We start from the raw sequence: 15,288 nt of genomic DNA on the forward strand, positions 1-15,288 counted from the left end.
CCGGGACATTGGGGACACCAAGGCATTGGGACACCAGGTTTGGGGGGACCCCGTGGCATTGGGGACACCGGGACATTGGGGACACCAAGGCATTGGGACACCAGGTTTGGGGGACCCCGTGGCATTGGGGACACCGGGACATTGGGGACACCAAGGCATTGGGACACCAGGTTTGGGGGACCCCGTGGCATTGGGGACACCACAGTGTTGGGGACACCAGGACATTGGGGACACCAGGGTTTTGGGGACCGAACCCCTTTATTGAGCCGGAGGGGGCTGGGGGGGCCCAGGAGTCCCCAGGCCGGCTGGGGGTCCCGGGGGGTCCCACGGGTGGGGGGGGCTCCGCCGGACGGGGGGGGCAGTGGGGGGCCGGGACACGGTTCCAGGGGGGTCCCAGTGTATGGGGGGGGGTCAGTGGGGCTGGGGGGGGGGGTGTCTGTGTTGGGGGTTGGGTTTGGGGGTCCATTTTCGGGGCTGCATTGGGTCCTGCTGAGGGTCCATGGGGGGGGTCCATGGGGGGGGGTCCTGGTGGAGGTCCATGGTGGGAGGGGCCATGCTGGGGGTCCTGGTGGAGGGCCATGGGGGGGGGCCATGGGGGGGGGGTCCTGGTGGAGGTCCATGGTGGGGGGGGCCATGCTGGGGGTCCTGGTGGACCTCCATGTCCACGGTCCATGATGGGGGCGGGGGGGTCCATGGTAGGGGGGGGTCCATGGTGGGGGGGGTCCATGATGGAGGTCCTGGTGGGGATCCATGGTGGGGGTCCATGGTGGGGGGGGGGTCCATGCTGGGGGTCCTGGTAGAGCTCCACCTCCATGGTCCATGATGGGGGTCCTGGTGGGGGGTCCATGGGGGGGGGTCCTGGTGGGGGGGTGTCCATGACGGAGGTCCTGATGGGGGTCCATGGGGGGGGTCCATGGTGGGGGGGGGTCCATGCTGGGGGTCCTGGTAGAGCTCCACCTCCATGGTCCATGGTGGGGGGGGTCCATGGTGGGGGGGTCCATGGGGGGGGTCCTGGCGGGGGGGGGGGTCCATGATGGAGGTCCTGGTGGGGATCCATGGTGGGGGTCCATGGTGGAGGTCCATGGGGGGGGGGTCCATGGGGGGGGGTCCATGGCGGGGGGGTCCATGCTGGGGGTCCTGGTAGAGCTCCACCTCCATGGTCCATGGTGGGGGGGGTCCATGGGGGGGGGTCCATGGGGGGGGGTCCATGGTGGGGGGGTCCATGCTGGGGCTCCTGGTAGAGCTCCACCTCCATGGTCCATGCTGGGGGGGGGTCCATGGTGGGGGGGTCCATGATGGGGGTCCTGGCGGGGGGGGGGGTCCATGATGGAGGTCCTGGTGGGGATCCATGGTGGAGGTCCATGGTGGGGGGGGTCCATGGGGGGGTCCATGCTGGGGGGGGTCCATGCTGGGGCTCCTGGTAGAGCTCCACCTCCATGGTCCATGGTGGGGGGGGGGCCCGCGTCCCGGCTCTTCTGGGGGGTCCGTGGGGCGGGGGGGGGGGGGGTCTCAGAGGTCGCGGGGCGGCAGGGCCACGCGGTAGAGGACGCGGCCGGTGGCCTCGAGGAAGGTGACGGTGAGGGCGCGGGCGTCGAGGCGCAGGTGGGCGAAGCCGCCGGGCGACGCCGGGTCCCCGAAGAAGAAGCGCAGGGCGCGGGGGGGCACGGCCCCCCGGTGCTGCTGGGAGCCCACCATGAAGTTGCCGGCCCCGCTCACCACGTAGCCCACGCCGGCCTCCTGCAGGAACTGCGGGGCGGGGGGGGCGGGGGGGTCAGGGCCCCCCCCCGGACGCCTGGGCCCCGACCCGGATGGAGGGGCCACTGTAGTCATGGCCCTGTGGGTTGGGGGGGGTCCCATGGCCCCGTGGGGCAGGGTAGGGGTCCCATGTCCCCATGGGTTGGGGGGGTCCCATGTCCCCGTGGGGCAGGGTAGGGGTCCCATGTCCCCATGGGTTGGGGGGGTCCCATGGCCCCGTGGGTTGGGGGGGTCCCATGTCCCCGTGGGGCAGGACAGGGGTCCCATGTCCCCGTGGGTTGGGGGGGGGTCCCATGTCCCTGTGGGGCAGGACAGGGGTCCCATGTCCCCATGGGTTGGGGGGGTCCCATGTCCCCGTGGGTTGGGGGGGTCCTATGTCCCCGTGGGGCAGGGTAGGGGTCCCATGTCCCCGTGGGTTGGGGGGGGTCCCATGTCCCCGTGGGGCAGGACAGGGGTCCCATGTCCCCGTGGGGCAGGGTAGGGGTCCCATGTCCCCGTGGGTTGGGGGGGGTCCCATGTCCCCGTGGGGCAGGGTAGGGGTCCCATGTCCCCATGGGTTGGGGGGGTCCCATGTCCCCGTGGGTTGGGGGGGTCCCATGTCCCCGTGGGGCAGGGTAGGGGTCCCATGTCCCCGTGGGTTGGGGGGGTCCCATGGCCCCGTGGGGCAGGGTAGGGGTCCCATGTCCCCGTGGGTTGGGGGGGGTCCCATGTCCCCGTGGGGCAGGGTAGGGGTCCCATGTCCCCGTGGGTTGGGGGGGTCCCATGGCCCCGTGGGGCAGGACAGGGGTCCCATGTCCCCGTGGGTTGGGGGGGTCCCATGTCCCCGTGGGGCAGGGTAGGGGTCCCATGTCCCCGTGGGTTGGGGGGGTCCCATGTCCCCGTGGGGCAGGACAGGGGTCCCATGTCCCCATGGGTTGGGGGGGTCCCATGTCCCCGTGGGGCAGGGTAGGGGTCCCATGTCCCCATGGGTTGGGGGGGGTCCCATGTCCCCGTGGGGCAGGGTAGGGGTCCCATGTCCCCGTGGGGCAGGGTAGGGGTCCCACAGCCATGTCCCCGTGGTGGGACAAGGTCCCAGGTCCCCTGGTCATGTCCGCCATCCCCTTGTCCCATGGCCACGTCCCCCACCCCACGCCCCATGGCCACGTCCCCCACCCCATGGTCACGTCCCTCACCCCATGTCCCATGGCCACATCCCCTTGTCCCATGGCCACGTCCCTTGTCCCATGGCCACGTCCCCTGCCCCACAGCCACGTCCCCCGCCCCACGTCCCCATGCCCACGTCCCCCACCCCACACCCCATGGTCATGTCCCTTGTCCCACGGCCACGTCCCCCGCCCCACGTCCCCGTCCCCCATCCCATACCCCAAGACCACGTCCCTTGTCCCACGTCCCCGTCCCCACACCCCACGTCCCCGTCCCCCATCCCATACCCCAAGACCACGTCCCTTGTCCCACGTCCCCGTCCCCCATCCCATACCCCAAGACCACGTCCCTTGTCCCACGTCCCCGTCCCCCATCCCATACCCCAAGACCACGTCCCTTGTCCCACGTCCCCGTCCCCTGCCCCACTCCCCCCGCCCCACGCCCCCGCCCCACGTCCCCGTCCCCCATCCCATACCCCAAGACCACGTCCCTTGTCCCACGTCCCCGTCCCCCATCCCATACCCCAAGACCACGTCCCTTGTCCCACGTCCCCGTCCCCCATCCCATACCCCAAGACCACGTCCCCTGCCCCACGTCCCCGTCCCCCGCCCCACGCCCCCGTCCCCCGCCCCAGGCAGCACCTGGAGGTTGTGGTCGTGGCCGCAGAGGTAGGCGGTGGCGCGGTGGCGGGCGAGCAGGGGCCGCAGCCGGCGCAGCAGGCAGCCCGTGGGGCCGTGCTCGGCCACCGACCACACCGGGTAGTGGCCGGCCACCAGCAGGTACCGGTCCCCGCGGGCGGCGGCCAGGCGGCCCCGCAGCCAGGACAGCTGGGCCCGGGCGGCCGCCGCGTCCCGCGGCCCCCCCGGGCCCCCCCCGAAGTCGTCGGCGGCGCCGCACAGCAGCACCGTGTCCAGCACCAGCAGCCGCGCCGAGACGTTGGCGCCCGGCAGCTCCCAGCGCAGGCTGTAGTAGGGGTGCGGGAAGCGCCTGCGGGGACACGGCGGCGGCGGGGACACCGTGGGGACCTTGGGGACACCTTGGGGGGACCTTGGGGGGACCTTGGGGACACTGTGGGGACCTTGGGGACACCTTGGGGACACCTTGGAGAGCTTGGGGACACCTTGGGGACATCTTGGGGACACCTTGGGGACAGCTTGGGGACACCTTGGAGACCTTGGGGACACCTGGGGAGACCTTGGGGACACCTGGGGACACCTTGGGGACACCTTGGGGACCTTGGGGACACCCCAGCATGGGGACGTTGGCGCCCGGCAGCTCCCAGCGCAGGCTGTAGTAGGGGTGCGGGAAGCGCCTGCGGGGACACGGCGGCGGCGGGGACACCGTGGGGACCTTGGGGGGACCTTGGGGGACCTTGGGGGGACCTTGGGGGGACCTTGGGGACACCTGGGGAGGCCTTGGGGACACCTTGGGGACAGCTTGGGGACACTGTGGGGACCTTGGGGACCTTGGGGACACCTTGGGGGGACCTGGTGACACCTTGGGGAGACCTTGGGGACACCTGGGGACACCTTGGAGACCTTGGGGAGACCTGGGGAGACCTTGGGGACACCTGGGGAGGCCTTGGGGACACCCCAGCATGGGGACGGGGCGCCCGGCAGCGCCCAGCGCAGGCTGTAGTAGGGGTGCGGGAAGCGCCTGCGGGGACACGGCGGCGGCGGGGACACCGTGGGGACCTTGGGGACACCTTGGGGGGACCTTGGGGGGACCTTGGGGACACCTGGGGACATCTTGGGGACATCTTGGGGACACCTTGGAGACCTTGGGGACACCTGGGGGAGACCTTGGAGACCTTGGGGACATCTTGGGGACCTTGGGGACACCCCAGCATGGGGACGGGGCGCCCGGCAGCGCCCAGCGCAGGCTGTAGTAGGGGTGCGGGAAGCGCCTGCGGGGACACGGCGGCGGCGGGGACACCGTGGGGACCTTGGGGGGACCTTGGGGGGACCTTGGGGGGACCTTGGGGACAGCTTGGGGACACCTGGGGAGGCCTTGGGGACACCTGGGGACATCTTGGGACACCTTGGGGACACCTTGGGGACACCTTGGAGACCTTGGGGACATCTTGGGGACCTTGGGGACACCTGGGGAGGCCTTGGGGACATCTTGGGGACATCTTGGGGACACCTTGGGGACACCTGGGGAGACTTTGGGGACACCTGGGGACACCTTGGGGACACCCCAGCATGGGGACGGGGCGCCCGGCAGCGCCCAGCGCAGGCTGTAGTAGGGGTGCGGGAAGCGCCTGCGGGGACACGGCGGCGGCGGGGACACCGTGGGGACCTTGGGGACACCTTGGGGGGACCTTGGGGGGACCTTGGGGACATCTTGGGGACACCTTGGAGACCTTGGGGACACCTTGGGGACACCGTGGGGACCTTGGGGACACCTGGGGAGACCTTGGGGACATCTTGGGGACACCTGGGGAGACCTTGGGGACACCTGGGGGCACCTGGGGACACCTTGGGGACATCTTGGGGACACCTGGGGAGGCCTTGGGGACACCTGGGGACATCTTGGGGACATCTTGGGGACACCTTGGGGACACCTGGGGAGACCTGGGGACACCTGGGGACACCTTGGGGACATCTTGGGGACCTTGGGGACACCCCAGCATGGGGACGGGGCGCCCGGCAGCGCCCAGCGCAGGCTGTAGTAGGGGTGCGGGAAGCGCCTGCGGGGACACGGCGGCGGCGGGGACACCGTGGGGACCTTGGGGACACCTTGGGGACACCTTGGGGACAGCTTGGGGACCTTGGGGACACCGTGGGGACCTTGGGGACAGCTTGGGGACACCTGGGGAGGCCTTGGGGACCTTGGGGGCACCTGGGGGAGACCTTGGAGACCTTGGGGACATCTTGGGGACCTTGGGGACACCCCAGCATGGGGACGGGGCGCCCGGCAGCTCCCAGCGCAGGCTGTAGTAGGGGTGCGGGAAGCGCCTGCGGGGACACGGCGGCGGCGGGGACACCGTGGGGACCTTGGGGGGACCTTGGGGGGACCTTGGGGGGACCTTGGGGACAGGTTGGGGACACCTTGGAGACCTTGGGGACACCTTGGAGACCTTGGGGACCTTGGGGACCTTGGGGACACCTTGGGGACAGCTTGGGGACAGCTTGGGGACACCGTGGGGACCTTGGGGACACCTGGGGACACCTTGGGGGGACCTTGGGGACACCTTGGGGACACCTTGGGGACACCGTGGGGACCTTGGGGACACCTGGGGACACCTTGGGGACATCTTGGGGACAGCTTGGGGACACCTGGGGACACCTTGGGGACACCTTGGAGACCTTGGGGACACCTGGGGACACCTTGGGGACATCTTGGGGACCTTGGGGACACCCCAGCATGGGGACGGGGCGCCCGGCAGCTCCCAGCACAGGCTGTAGTAGGGGTGCGGGAAGCGCCTGCGGGGACACGGCGGCGGCGGGGACACCGTGGGGACCTTGGGGACACCTCGGGGGGACCTTGGGGGGGACCTTGGAGACCTTGGGGACACCTGGGGAGGCCTTGGGGACCTTGGGGACACCTTGGGGACACCTGGGGACATCTTGGGGACACCTGGGGAGGCCTTGGGGACACCTGGGGACATCTTGGGGACATCTTGGGGACACCTTGGGGACACCTTGGAATACCTGGGGACACCTTGGGGACACCCCAGCATGGGGACGGGGCGCCCGGCAGCTCCCAGCGCAGGCTGTAGTAGGGGTGCGGGAAGCGCCTGCGGGGACACGGCGGCGGCGGGGACACCGTGGGGACCTTGGGGACACCTTGGGGGGACCTTGGGGACACCTTGGGGACACCTTGGGGACAGCTTGGGGACACCTGGGGACATCTTGGGACACCTTGGGGACACCTGGGGACACCTTGGGGACACCTGGGGACATCTTGGGGGGACCTTGGGGACACCTTGGGGGGACCTTGGGGGGACCTTGGGGACACCTTGGGGACAGGTTGGGGACACCTTGGAGACCTTGGAGACCTTGGGGACCTTGGGGGCACCTGGGGACACCTTGGGGAGACCTTGGGGACACCTGGGGACATCTTGGGACACCTTGGGGACACCTGGGGACACCTTGGGGACACCTTGGGGACACCTGGGGACATCTTGGGGGGACCTTGGGGACACCTTGGGGGGACCTTGGGGGGACCTTGGGGACACCTTGGGGACAGGTTGGGGACACCTTGGAGACCTTGGGGACCTTGGGGGCACCTGGGGACACCTTGGGGACACCTGGGGACATCTTGGGACACCTTGGGGACACCTGGGGACACCTTGGGGACACCTTGGGGACACCTGGGGACATCTTGGGGGGACCTTGGGGACACCTTGGGGGGACCTTGGGGACACCTTGGGGACAGGTTGGGGACACCTTGGAGACCTTGGAGACCTTGGGGACCTTGGGGGCACCTGGGGACACCTTGGGGAGACCTTGGGGACACCTGGGGACATCTTGGGACACCTTGGGGACACCTGGGGACACCTTGGGGACACCTTGGGGACACCTGGGGACATCTTGGGGGGACCTTGGGGACACCTTGGGGACACCTTGGGGGGACCTTGGGGACACCTTGGGGACAGGTTGGGGACACCTTGGAGACCTTGGGGACCTTGGGGGCACCTGGGGACACCTTGGGGACACCTTGGGGACACCTGGGGACATCTTGGGACACCTTGGAGACCTTGGGGACACCTTGGGGACACCCCAGCATGGGGACGGGGCGCCCGGCAGCGCCCAGCGCAGGCTGTAGTAGGGGTGCGGGAAGCGCCTGCGGGGACACGGCGGCGGCGGGGACACCGTGGGGACCTTGGGGGGACCTTGGGGGGACCTTGGGGGGACCTTGGGGACATCTTGGGGACACCTTGGGGACACCTTGGGGGGACCTTGGGGGGACCTTGGGGACACCTTGGGAGGCCTTGGGGACCCTTGGGGAGACCTGGGGACACCTGGGGAGGCCTTGGGGACACCTTGGGGACCTTGGGAACACCTTGGGGACACCTTGGGGACCTTGGGGGCACCTTGGAGACCTTGGGGAGACCTTGGGGGCACCTGGGGAGGCCTTGGGGACATCTCGGGGACACCTTGGGGACCTTGGGGACACCTTGGAGACCTTGGGGAGACCTTGGGGGCACCTGGGGAGGCCTTGGGGACATCTCGGGGACACCTTGGGGACCTTGGGGACACCTTGGAGACCTTGGGGAGACCTTGGGGAGACCTTGGGGACACCTGGGGACACCTTGGAGACCTTGGGGACACCTGGGGAGGCCTTGGGGACATCTTGGGACACCTTGGGGACACCTGGGGAGACCTTGGGGACACCGTGGAGACCTTGGGGACACCTGGGGAGACCTTGGGGACACCTTGGAGACACTCCAGTCCCCTGCTCACCAGCGAGGGGACAGGCGCGTGTAGGCCACCTGGGCGGACACGTTGCCCGCGTGGTCGTGGTTCCCGTGTCCCCGTGTCCCCGTGTCCCATGTCCCCATGTCCCTGTGTCCCCGTGTCCCCGTGTCCCCTGCTCACCAGCGAGGGGACAGGCGCGTGTAGGCCACCTGGGCGGACACGTTGCCCGCGTGGTCGTGGTTCCCGTGTCCCCATGTCCCATGTCCCCGTGTCCCCATGTCCCCATGTCCCCATGTCCCCGTGTCCCCGTGTCCCCGTGTCCCCTGCTCACCAGCGAGGGGACAGGCGCGTGTAGGCCACCTGGGCGGACACGTTGCCCGCGTGGTCGTGGTTCCCGTGTCCCCATGTCCCCATGTCCCCATGTCCCATGTCCCCCATGTCCCCATGTCCCCGTGTCCCCGTGTCCCCGTGTCCCCGTGTCCCCTGCTCACCAGCGAGGGGACAGGCGCGTGTAGGCCACCTGGGCGGACACGTTGCCCGCGTGGTCGTGGTTCCCGTGTCCCCATGTCCCCATGTCCCCATGTCCCATGTCCCCCATGTCCCCATGTCCCCGTGTCCCCGTGTCCCCGTGTCCCCGTGTCCCCTGCTCACCAGCGAGGGGACAGGCGCGTGTAGGCCACCTGGGCGGACACGTTGCCCGCGTGGTCGTGGTTCCCGTGTCCCCATGTCCCCATGTCCCCATGTCCCATGTCCCCCATGTCCCCATGTCCCCGTGTCCCCGTGTCCCAATGTCCCCGTGTCCCCGTGTCCCCTGCTCACCAGCGAGGGGACAGGCGCGTGTAGGCCACCTGGGCGGACACGTTGCCCGCGTGGTCGTGGTTCCCGTGTCCCCGTGTCCCTGTGTCCCCATGTCCCATGTCCCCATGTCCCCGTGTCCCCGTGTCCCCGTGTCCCCGTGTCCCCGTGTCCCCTGCTCACCAGCGAGGGGACAGGCGCGTGTAGGCCACCTGGGCGGACACGTTGCCCGCGTGGTCGTGGTTCCCGTGTCCCCATGTCCCCATGTCCCCATGTCCCATGTCCCCCATGTCCCCGTGTCCCCGTGTCCCCGTGTCCCCGTGTCCCCGTGTCCCCTGCTCACCAGCGAGGGGACAGGCGCGTGTAGGCCACCTGGGCGGACACGTTGCCCGCGTGGTCGTGGTTCCCGTGTCCCCGTGTCCCTGTGTCCCCATGTCCCATGTCCCCATGTCCCCGTGTCCCCGTGTCCCCGTGTCCCCGTGTCCCCGTGTCCCCTGCTCACCAGCGAGGGGACAGGCGCGTGTAGGCCACCTGGGCGGACACGTTGCCCGCGTGGTCGTGGTTCCCGTGTCCCCGTGTCCCTGTGTCCCCATGTCCCATGTCCCCATGTCCCCGTGTCCCCGTGTCCCCGTGTCCCCGTGTCCCCGTGTCCCCTGCTCACCAGCGAGGGGACAGGCGCGTGTAGGCCACCTGGGCGGACACGTTGCCCGCGTGGTCGTGGTTCCCGTGTCCCCATGTCCCCATGTCCCCATGTCCCATGTCCCCCATGTCCCCGTGTCCCCGTGTCCCCGTGTCCCCGTGTCCCCTGCTCACCAGCGAGGGGACAGGCGCGTGTAGGCCACCTGGGCGGACACGTTGCCCGCGTGGTCGTGGTTCCCGTGTCCCCATGTCCCCATGTCCCCATGTCCCATGTCCCCCATGTCCCCGTGTCCCCGTGTCCCCGTGTCCCCGTGTCCCCTGCTCACCAGCGAGGGGACAGGCGCGTGTAGGCCACCTGGGCGGACACGTTGCCCGCGTGGTCGTGGTTCCCGTGTCCCCGTGTCCCTGTGTCCCCATGTCCCATGTCCCCATGTCCCCGTGTCCCCGTGTCCCCGTGTCCCCGTGTCCCCGTGTCCCCGTGTCCCCTGCTCACCAGCGAGGGGACAGGCGCGTGTAGGCCACCTGGGCGGACACGTTGCCCGCGTGGTCGTGGTTCCCGTGTCCCCATGTCCCCATGTCCCCATGTCCCATGTCCCCCATGTCCCCGTGTCCCCGTGTCCCCGTGTCCCCGTGTCCCCTGCTCACCAGCGAGGGGACAGGCGCGTGTAGGCCACCTGGGCGGACACGTTGCCCGCGTGGTCGTGGTTCCCGTGTCCCCATGTCCCCATGTCCCCATGTCCCATGTCCCCCATGTCCCCGTGTCCCCGTGTCCCCGTGTCCCCGTGTCCCCTGCTCACCAGCGAGGGGACAGGCGCGTGTAGGCCACCTGGGCGGACACGTTGCCCGCGTGGTCGTGGTTCCCGTGTCCCCATGTCCCCATGTCCCCATGTCCCATGTCCCCCATGTCCCCGTGTCCCCGTGTCCCCGTGTCCCCGTGTCCCCTGCTCACCAGCGAGGGGACAGGCGCGTGTAGGCCACCTGGGCGGACACGTTGCCCGCGTGGTCGTGGTTCCCGTGTCCCCGTGTCCCTGTGTCCCCATGTCCCATGTCCCCATGTCCCCGTGTCCCCGTGTCCCCGTGTCCCCGTGTCCCCGTGTCCCCGTGTCCCCTGCTCACCAGCGAGGGGACAGGCGCGTGTAGGCCACCTGGGCGGACACGTTGCCCGCGTGGTCGTGGTTCCCGTGTCCCCATGTCCCCATGTCCCCATGTCCCATGTCCCCCATGTCCCCGTGTCCCCGTGTCCCCGTGTCCCCGTGTCCCCTGCTCACCAGCGAGGGGACAGGCGCGTGTAGGCCACCTGGGCGGACACGTTGCCCGCGTGGTCGTGGTTCCCGGCCATCACGAACCAGGGCAGCTCCCGCAGCGCCGGCGCCGTGAACACCCGCTCGAAGGTCTCCTGCCGCGGGGGGGGGACACAAAGGACATGAGGGGACAGCGGGGCACGACCATGGCCCCCCCCCCCCAACCCAGCTCCCCCCAGAGGACGTCGGGGTCCTCCCAACCCCCCCCCGAGATATTGGGGTCCCCCCATAGAGACCCCGGGGTCCCCCCCACCCCAGGGCCCCCCCATGGCCACGGAGACCCCCCCAAACACCCCAGGGACCCCCCCAAACACCCCAGGGACCCCCATAGAGACCCCAGGGTCCCCCCGTGGCCATGGGGACCCCCCCCAAACACCCCAGGGACCCCCATAGAGACCCCAGGGCCCCCCCGTGGCCATGGAGACCCCCCCAAACACCCCAGGGACCCCCACAGAGACCCCAGGGCCCCCCCATGGCCATGGGGACCCCCCCAAACACCCCAGAGACCCCCATAGAGACCCCAGGGCCCCCCTATGGCCATGGAGACCCCCCCAAACACCCCAGGGACCCCCATAGAGACCCCAGGGCCCCCCCCATGGCCATGGAGACCCCCCCAAACACCCCAGGGACCCCCATAGAGACCCCAGGGCCCCCCCCATGGCCATGGAGACCCCCCCAAACACCCCAGGGACCCCCATAGAGACCCCAGGGCCCCCCCATGGCCATGGAGACCCCCCCAAACACCCCAGGGACCCCCATAGAGACCCCAGGGCCCCCCCATGGCCATGGAGACCCCCCCAAACACCCCAGGGACCCCCATACAGACCCCAGGGCCCCCCCATGGCCATGGAGACCCCCCCAAACACCCCAGAGACCCCCACAGAGACCCCAGGGCCCCCCCATGGCCACGGAGACCCCCCCAAACACCCCAGGGACCCCCATAGAGACCCCAGGGCCCCCCCCATGGCCATGGGGACCCCCCCAAACACCCCAGAGACCCCCATAGAGACCCCAGGGCCCCCCATGGCCATGGAGACCCCCCCAAACACCCCAGGGACCCCCATACAGACCCCAGGGCCCCCCCATGGCCATGGAGACCCCCCCAAACACCCCAGAGACCCCCACAGAGACCCCAGGGCCCCCCCATGGCCACGGAGACCCCCCCCAAACACCCCAGAGACCCCCATAGAGACCCCAGGGCCCCCCCCAGAGACCCCCCATAGAGACCCCAGGGCCCCCCCCCCCCACAGAGACCCCCACAGAGACCCCAGGGCCCCCCCATGGCCACGGAGACCCCCCCCAAACACCCCAGAGACCCCCATAGAGACCCCAGGGCCCCCCCCAGAGACCCCCCATAGAGACCCCAGGGCCCCCCCCCCCCACAGAGACCCCCACAAGAGACCCCAGGGCCCCCCCATGGCCACGGAGACCCCCCCCAAACACCCCAGAGACCCCCATAGAGACCCCAGGGCCCCCCCCCCCACAGAGACCCCCACAGAGACCCCAGGGCCCCACCCCCACCCCAGAGACCCCCCCCATAGAGACCCCAGGCCCCCCCCCACCCCAGAGACCCCCCCCCCATGGAGGCCCCAGCCCCCCCCCGCCGCACCTGGAAGCGGGGGTCCCGCTCGTCGCGCACCCCCTCGTAGTAGAAGTTGTCGCCCAGGGCGAGGACGAAGTGGGCGCCGGGGGTGGCGGCCGCCCGCCCCATGGCCGCCGCCGTGGCCCGCTGCCGGGGGGTGGCGAAGGGCGGCTCGGGCAGCCCCCCCCAGTCGCCCAGCGCCAGGAACTGCAGGGCCCCCCCGGCCCCCCCGGCCCCCGCCGCCGCCGCCGCTGCCACCGCCGCCGCCACCGCCAGCACCTGCGCGGGACCGGGCGGCCGGGGACGTGGGACCCCCGTCCCAGGGGACAAGGGACCCAGGGGACAAGGGACCGGGCGGCCGGGGACGTGGGACCCAGGGGACAAGGGACCCAGGGGACAAGGGACCGGGCGGCCGGGGACGTGGGACCCAGGGGACAAGGGACCCAGGGGACAAGGGACCCAGGTGTCCGGGGACGTGGGACCCCCGACCCAGGGGACAAGGGACCCAGGGGACAAGGGACCCAGGCGTCCGGGGATGTGGGACCCCCGTCCCAGGGGACACGGGACCCAGGGGACAAGGGACCCAGGCGGCCGGGGACGTGGGACCCCCGACCCAGGGGACACGGGACCCAGGGGACAAGGGACCCAGGGGACAAGGGACCCAGGTGGCCGGGGATGTGGGACCCCCGTCCCAGGGGACAAGGGACCCAGGGGACACGGGACCCAGGGGACAAGGGACCCAGGTGGCCGGGGATGTGGGACCCCCGTCCCAGGGGACAAGGGACCCAGGGGACACGGGACCCAGGGGACACGGGACCCAGGCGTCCAGGGACGTGGGACCAGGCGTCCGGGCACCCCACACCCCTGTCCCAGGGGACAAGGGACCCAGGCGTCCGGGGATGTGGGACCCAGGGGACAAGGGACCCAGGGGACAAGGGACCCAGGCGTCCGGGGACATGGGACCCAGGGGACAAGGGACCCAGGGGACAAGGGACACAGGGGACAAGGGACCCAGGCGTCCGGGGGTGTGGGACCCAGGGGACAAGGGACACAGGCGTCCAGGCACCCTGTTACCCCCCCCCCCCATGCGGGACCCAGGTGTCCGGGGACGTGGGACCAGGCGTCCGGGCACAGGGGACCCAGCGGATGTGGGACCCAGGGGACAAGGGACCCAGGCGTCCAGGATCCCCCCCCGAGGACATGGGACCCACACATCTGGGCACACAGGACCCAGGGGACACGGGAAGGGACAAGGGACCGCCGCCCATCCCCCCACTGCCCCCCAACCCCAATCAGGGACCCAGGCGTCCGGGCCCTTCCCCCATCCCGGGGGGGGCCAGATGGGGGCACGACCCCCCCCCCCCCGGGGGGACGGACGGACTCACGCTCACGAGAGCCCCGTGCACGCCCGCACGACCCCCATGGCGTCCTCGTGCGACCCTCGTGCGACGCTCGTGCGACGCTTGTGACCCTCGTGCGACGCTCGTGCAACGCGTGGGACCCTTGTGCGACGCTCGTGACCCTCGTGCGACGCTCGTGCGACCCTCGTGCAACGCTCGTGCGACGCTCGTGCGACGCTTGTGCCCCGGCCGCCGGCAGCTTTATGGCCCCGAAAGGGGAACTGGGGTTTGGCGTCGGCGCGTGGCCCGGGGGGGGGGACGGGGACACGGTGGCCTCGGCCCCCCCGGCCGCGGTGACACGGCAGCACGTGGCCATGGCCTGGCCTGGCTGGGGGGACGCAGGGCTCGGCCCGGCCCCCCCCGGAAATCCCCGAAATGCCCCAAATCCCCTTGAGCCGCCGCCACGTCACGGCCGGCTAAGCCGGGTGGGGGGCGCGGGCGGGGGCCCAGGCGTCCGAGTGCTCCCCCCCCCCGCCCCGCCCCGAGGGGCCAGGCGTCCGGGCGCTTCCTCTCCCTGAGGGGCCCAGGTGTCCGGGTGCCCCCCCTCCCCGAGGGGCCCAGGTGTCCGGGTGCTCCCCCCCGCCCCCGAGGGACCCAGGCGTCCGAGTGCCCCCCCCTCCCCCGAGGGGCCAGGCGTCCGAGTGCCCCCCGAGGGACCCAGGTGTCCGATTCCTCCCCCCCCCCCCGAGGGACCCAGGCGTCCGGGTGCTCCCTCCCCCCCCCGAGGGGCCCAGGCGTCCGAGTGCCCCCCCCGCCGTTTCCAGCGCTCCCACGTGAGGCAGCACACGGTTAGAGCCGGGGGGGGGGGGGAGCCGGACGCCTGGGCCCCCTCCCGGCTCTGGGATGGGGAGAAGCACCCGGACGCCTGGGTCCCTCCCTGGTGGGCTCGGGGGGGGGGGGGCTCCCGCGACCCCCCGCCCCCCCCAACCGCTGCCAGAGGGGCCCCGGCGTCCGGGCCCCCAGCCCAGCCCGTGCGCCCCGTCTCACCCGCGGCTCCCCCGGACGCCTGGGCCCCCGGATGCCTGGGCCCCTGCGGCTCAGGGAGGGGCAGCGCGGTGCAGCATGTGGGGGGGGGGAAGGGCCCGGACGCCTGGGTCCCTCCAGGTGGGCTGGGAGGGGCCCCTGGGTCGTTAGAGCGGGGGGGGGGGGGGGGAGCCGGACGCCTGGGCCCCTACGAGCAGCAGAATGGGGAGAAATTGGTCTGTTTTGGGGCCTGGAGAGGGAGGACCCGGGGTGACCCCGCATGGGGGGGGGGACAGGACACGCGGCCAGGGGACCCAGGTGCCTGGGGACAGGAGGGCCCAGGC

General features: G+C 71.4%; 1 protein-coding gene across 1 annotated transcript; it reads right to left on the reverse strand.

Annotated features, from left to right (window-relative positions):
- Nucleotides 1–224: 224 nt before the first annotated feature.
- On the reverse strand, nt 225–15,018 carry LOC135325959 (tartrate-resistant acid phosphatase type 5-like; the record flags this gene model as incomplete). The annotated part of the gene is made up of 6 exons (XM_064503892.1): nt 225–1,746; nt 3,540–3,885; nt 10,967–11,094; nt 12,609–12,860; nt 13,967–14,180; nt 14,969–15,018. Coding segments are annotated over 6 exons (1,227 nt in total), but the record flags the coding sequence as incomplete, so codon positions are not given.
- Nucleotides 15,019–15,288: the final 270 nt, after the last annotated feature.

The sequence above is a fragment of the Dromaius novaehollandiae genome, unplaced genomic scaffold (assembly GCF_036370855.1).
Source record: "Dromaius novaehollandiae isolate bDroNov1 unplaced genomic scaffold, bDroNov1.hap1 HAP1_SCAFFOLD_244, whole genome shotgun sequence".
Taxonomy (NCBI): domain Eukaryota; kingdom Metazoa; phylum Chordata; class Aves; order Casuariiformes; family Dromaiidae; genus Dromaius; species Dromaius novaehollandiae.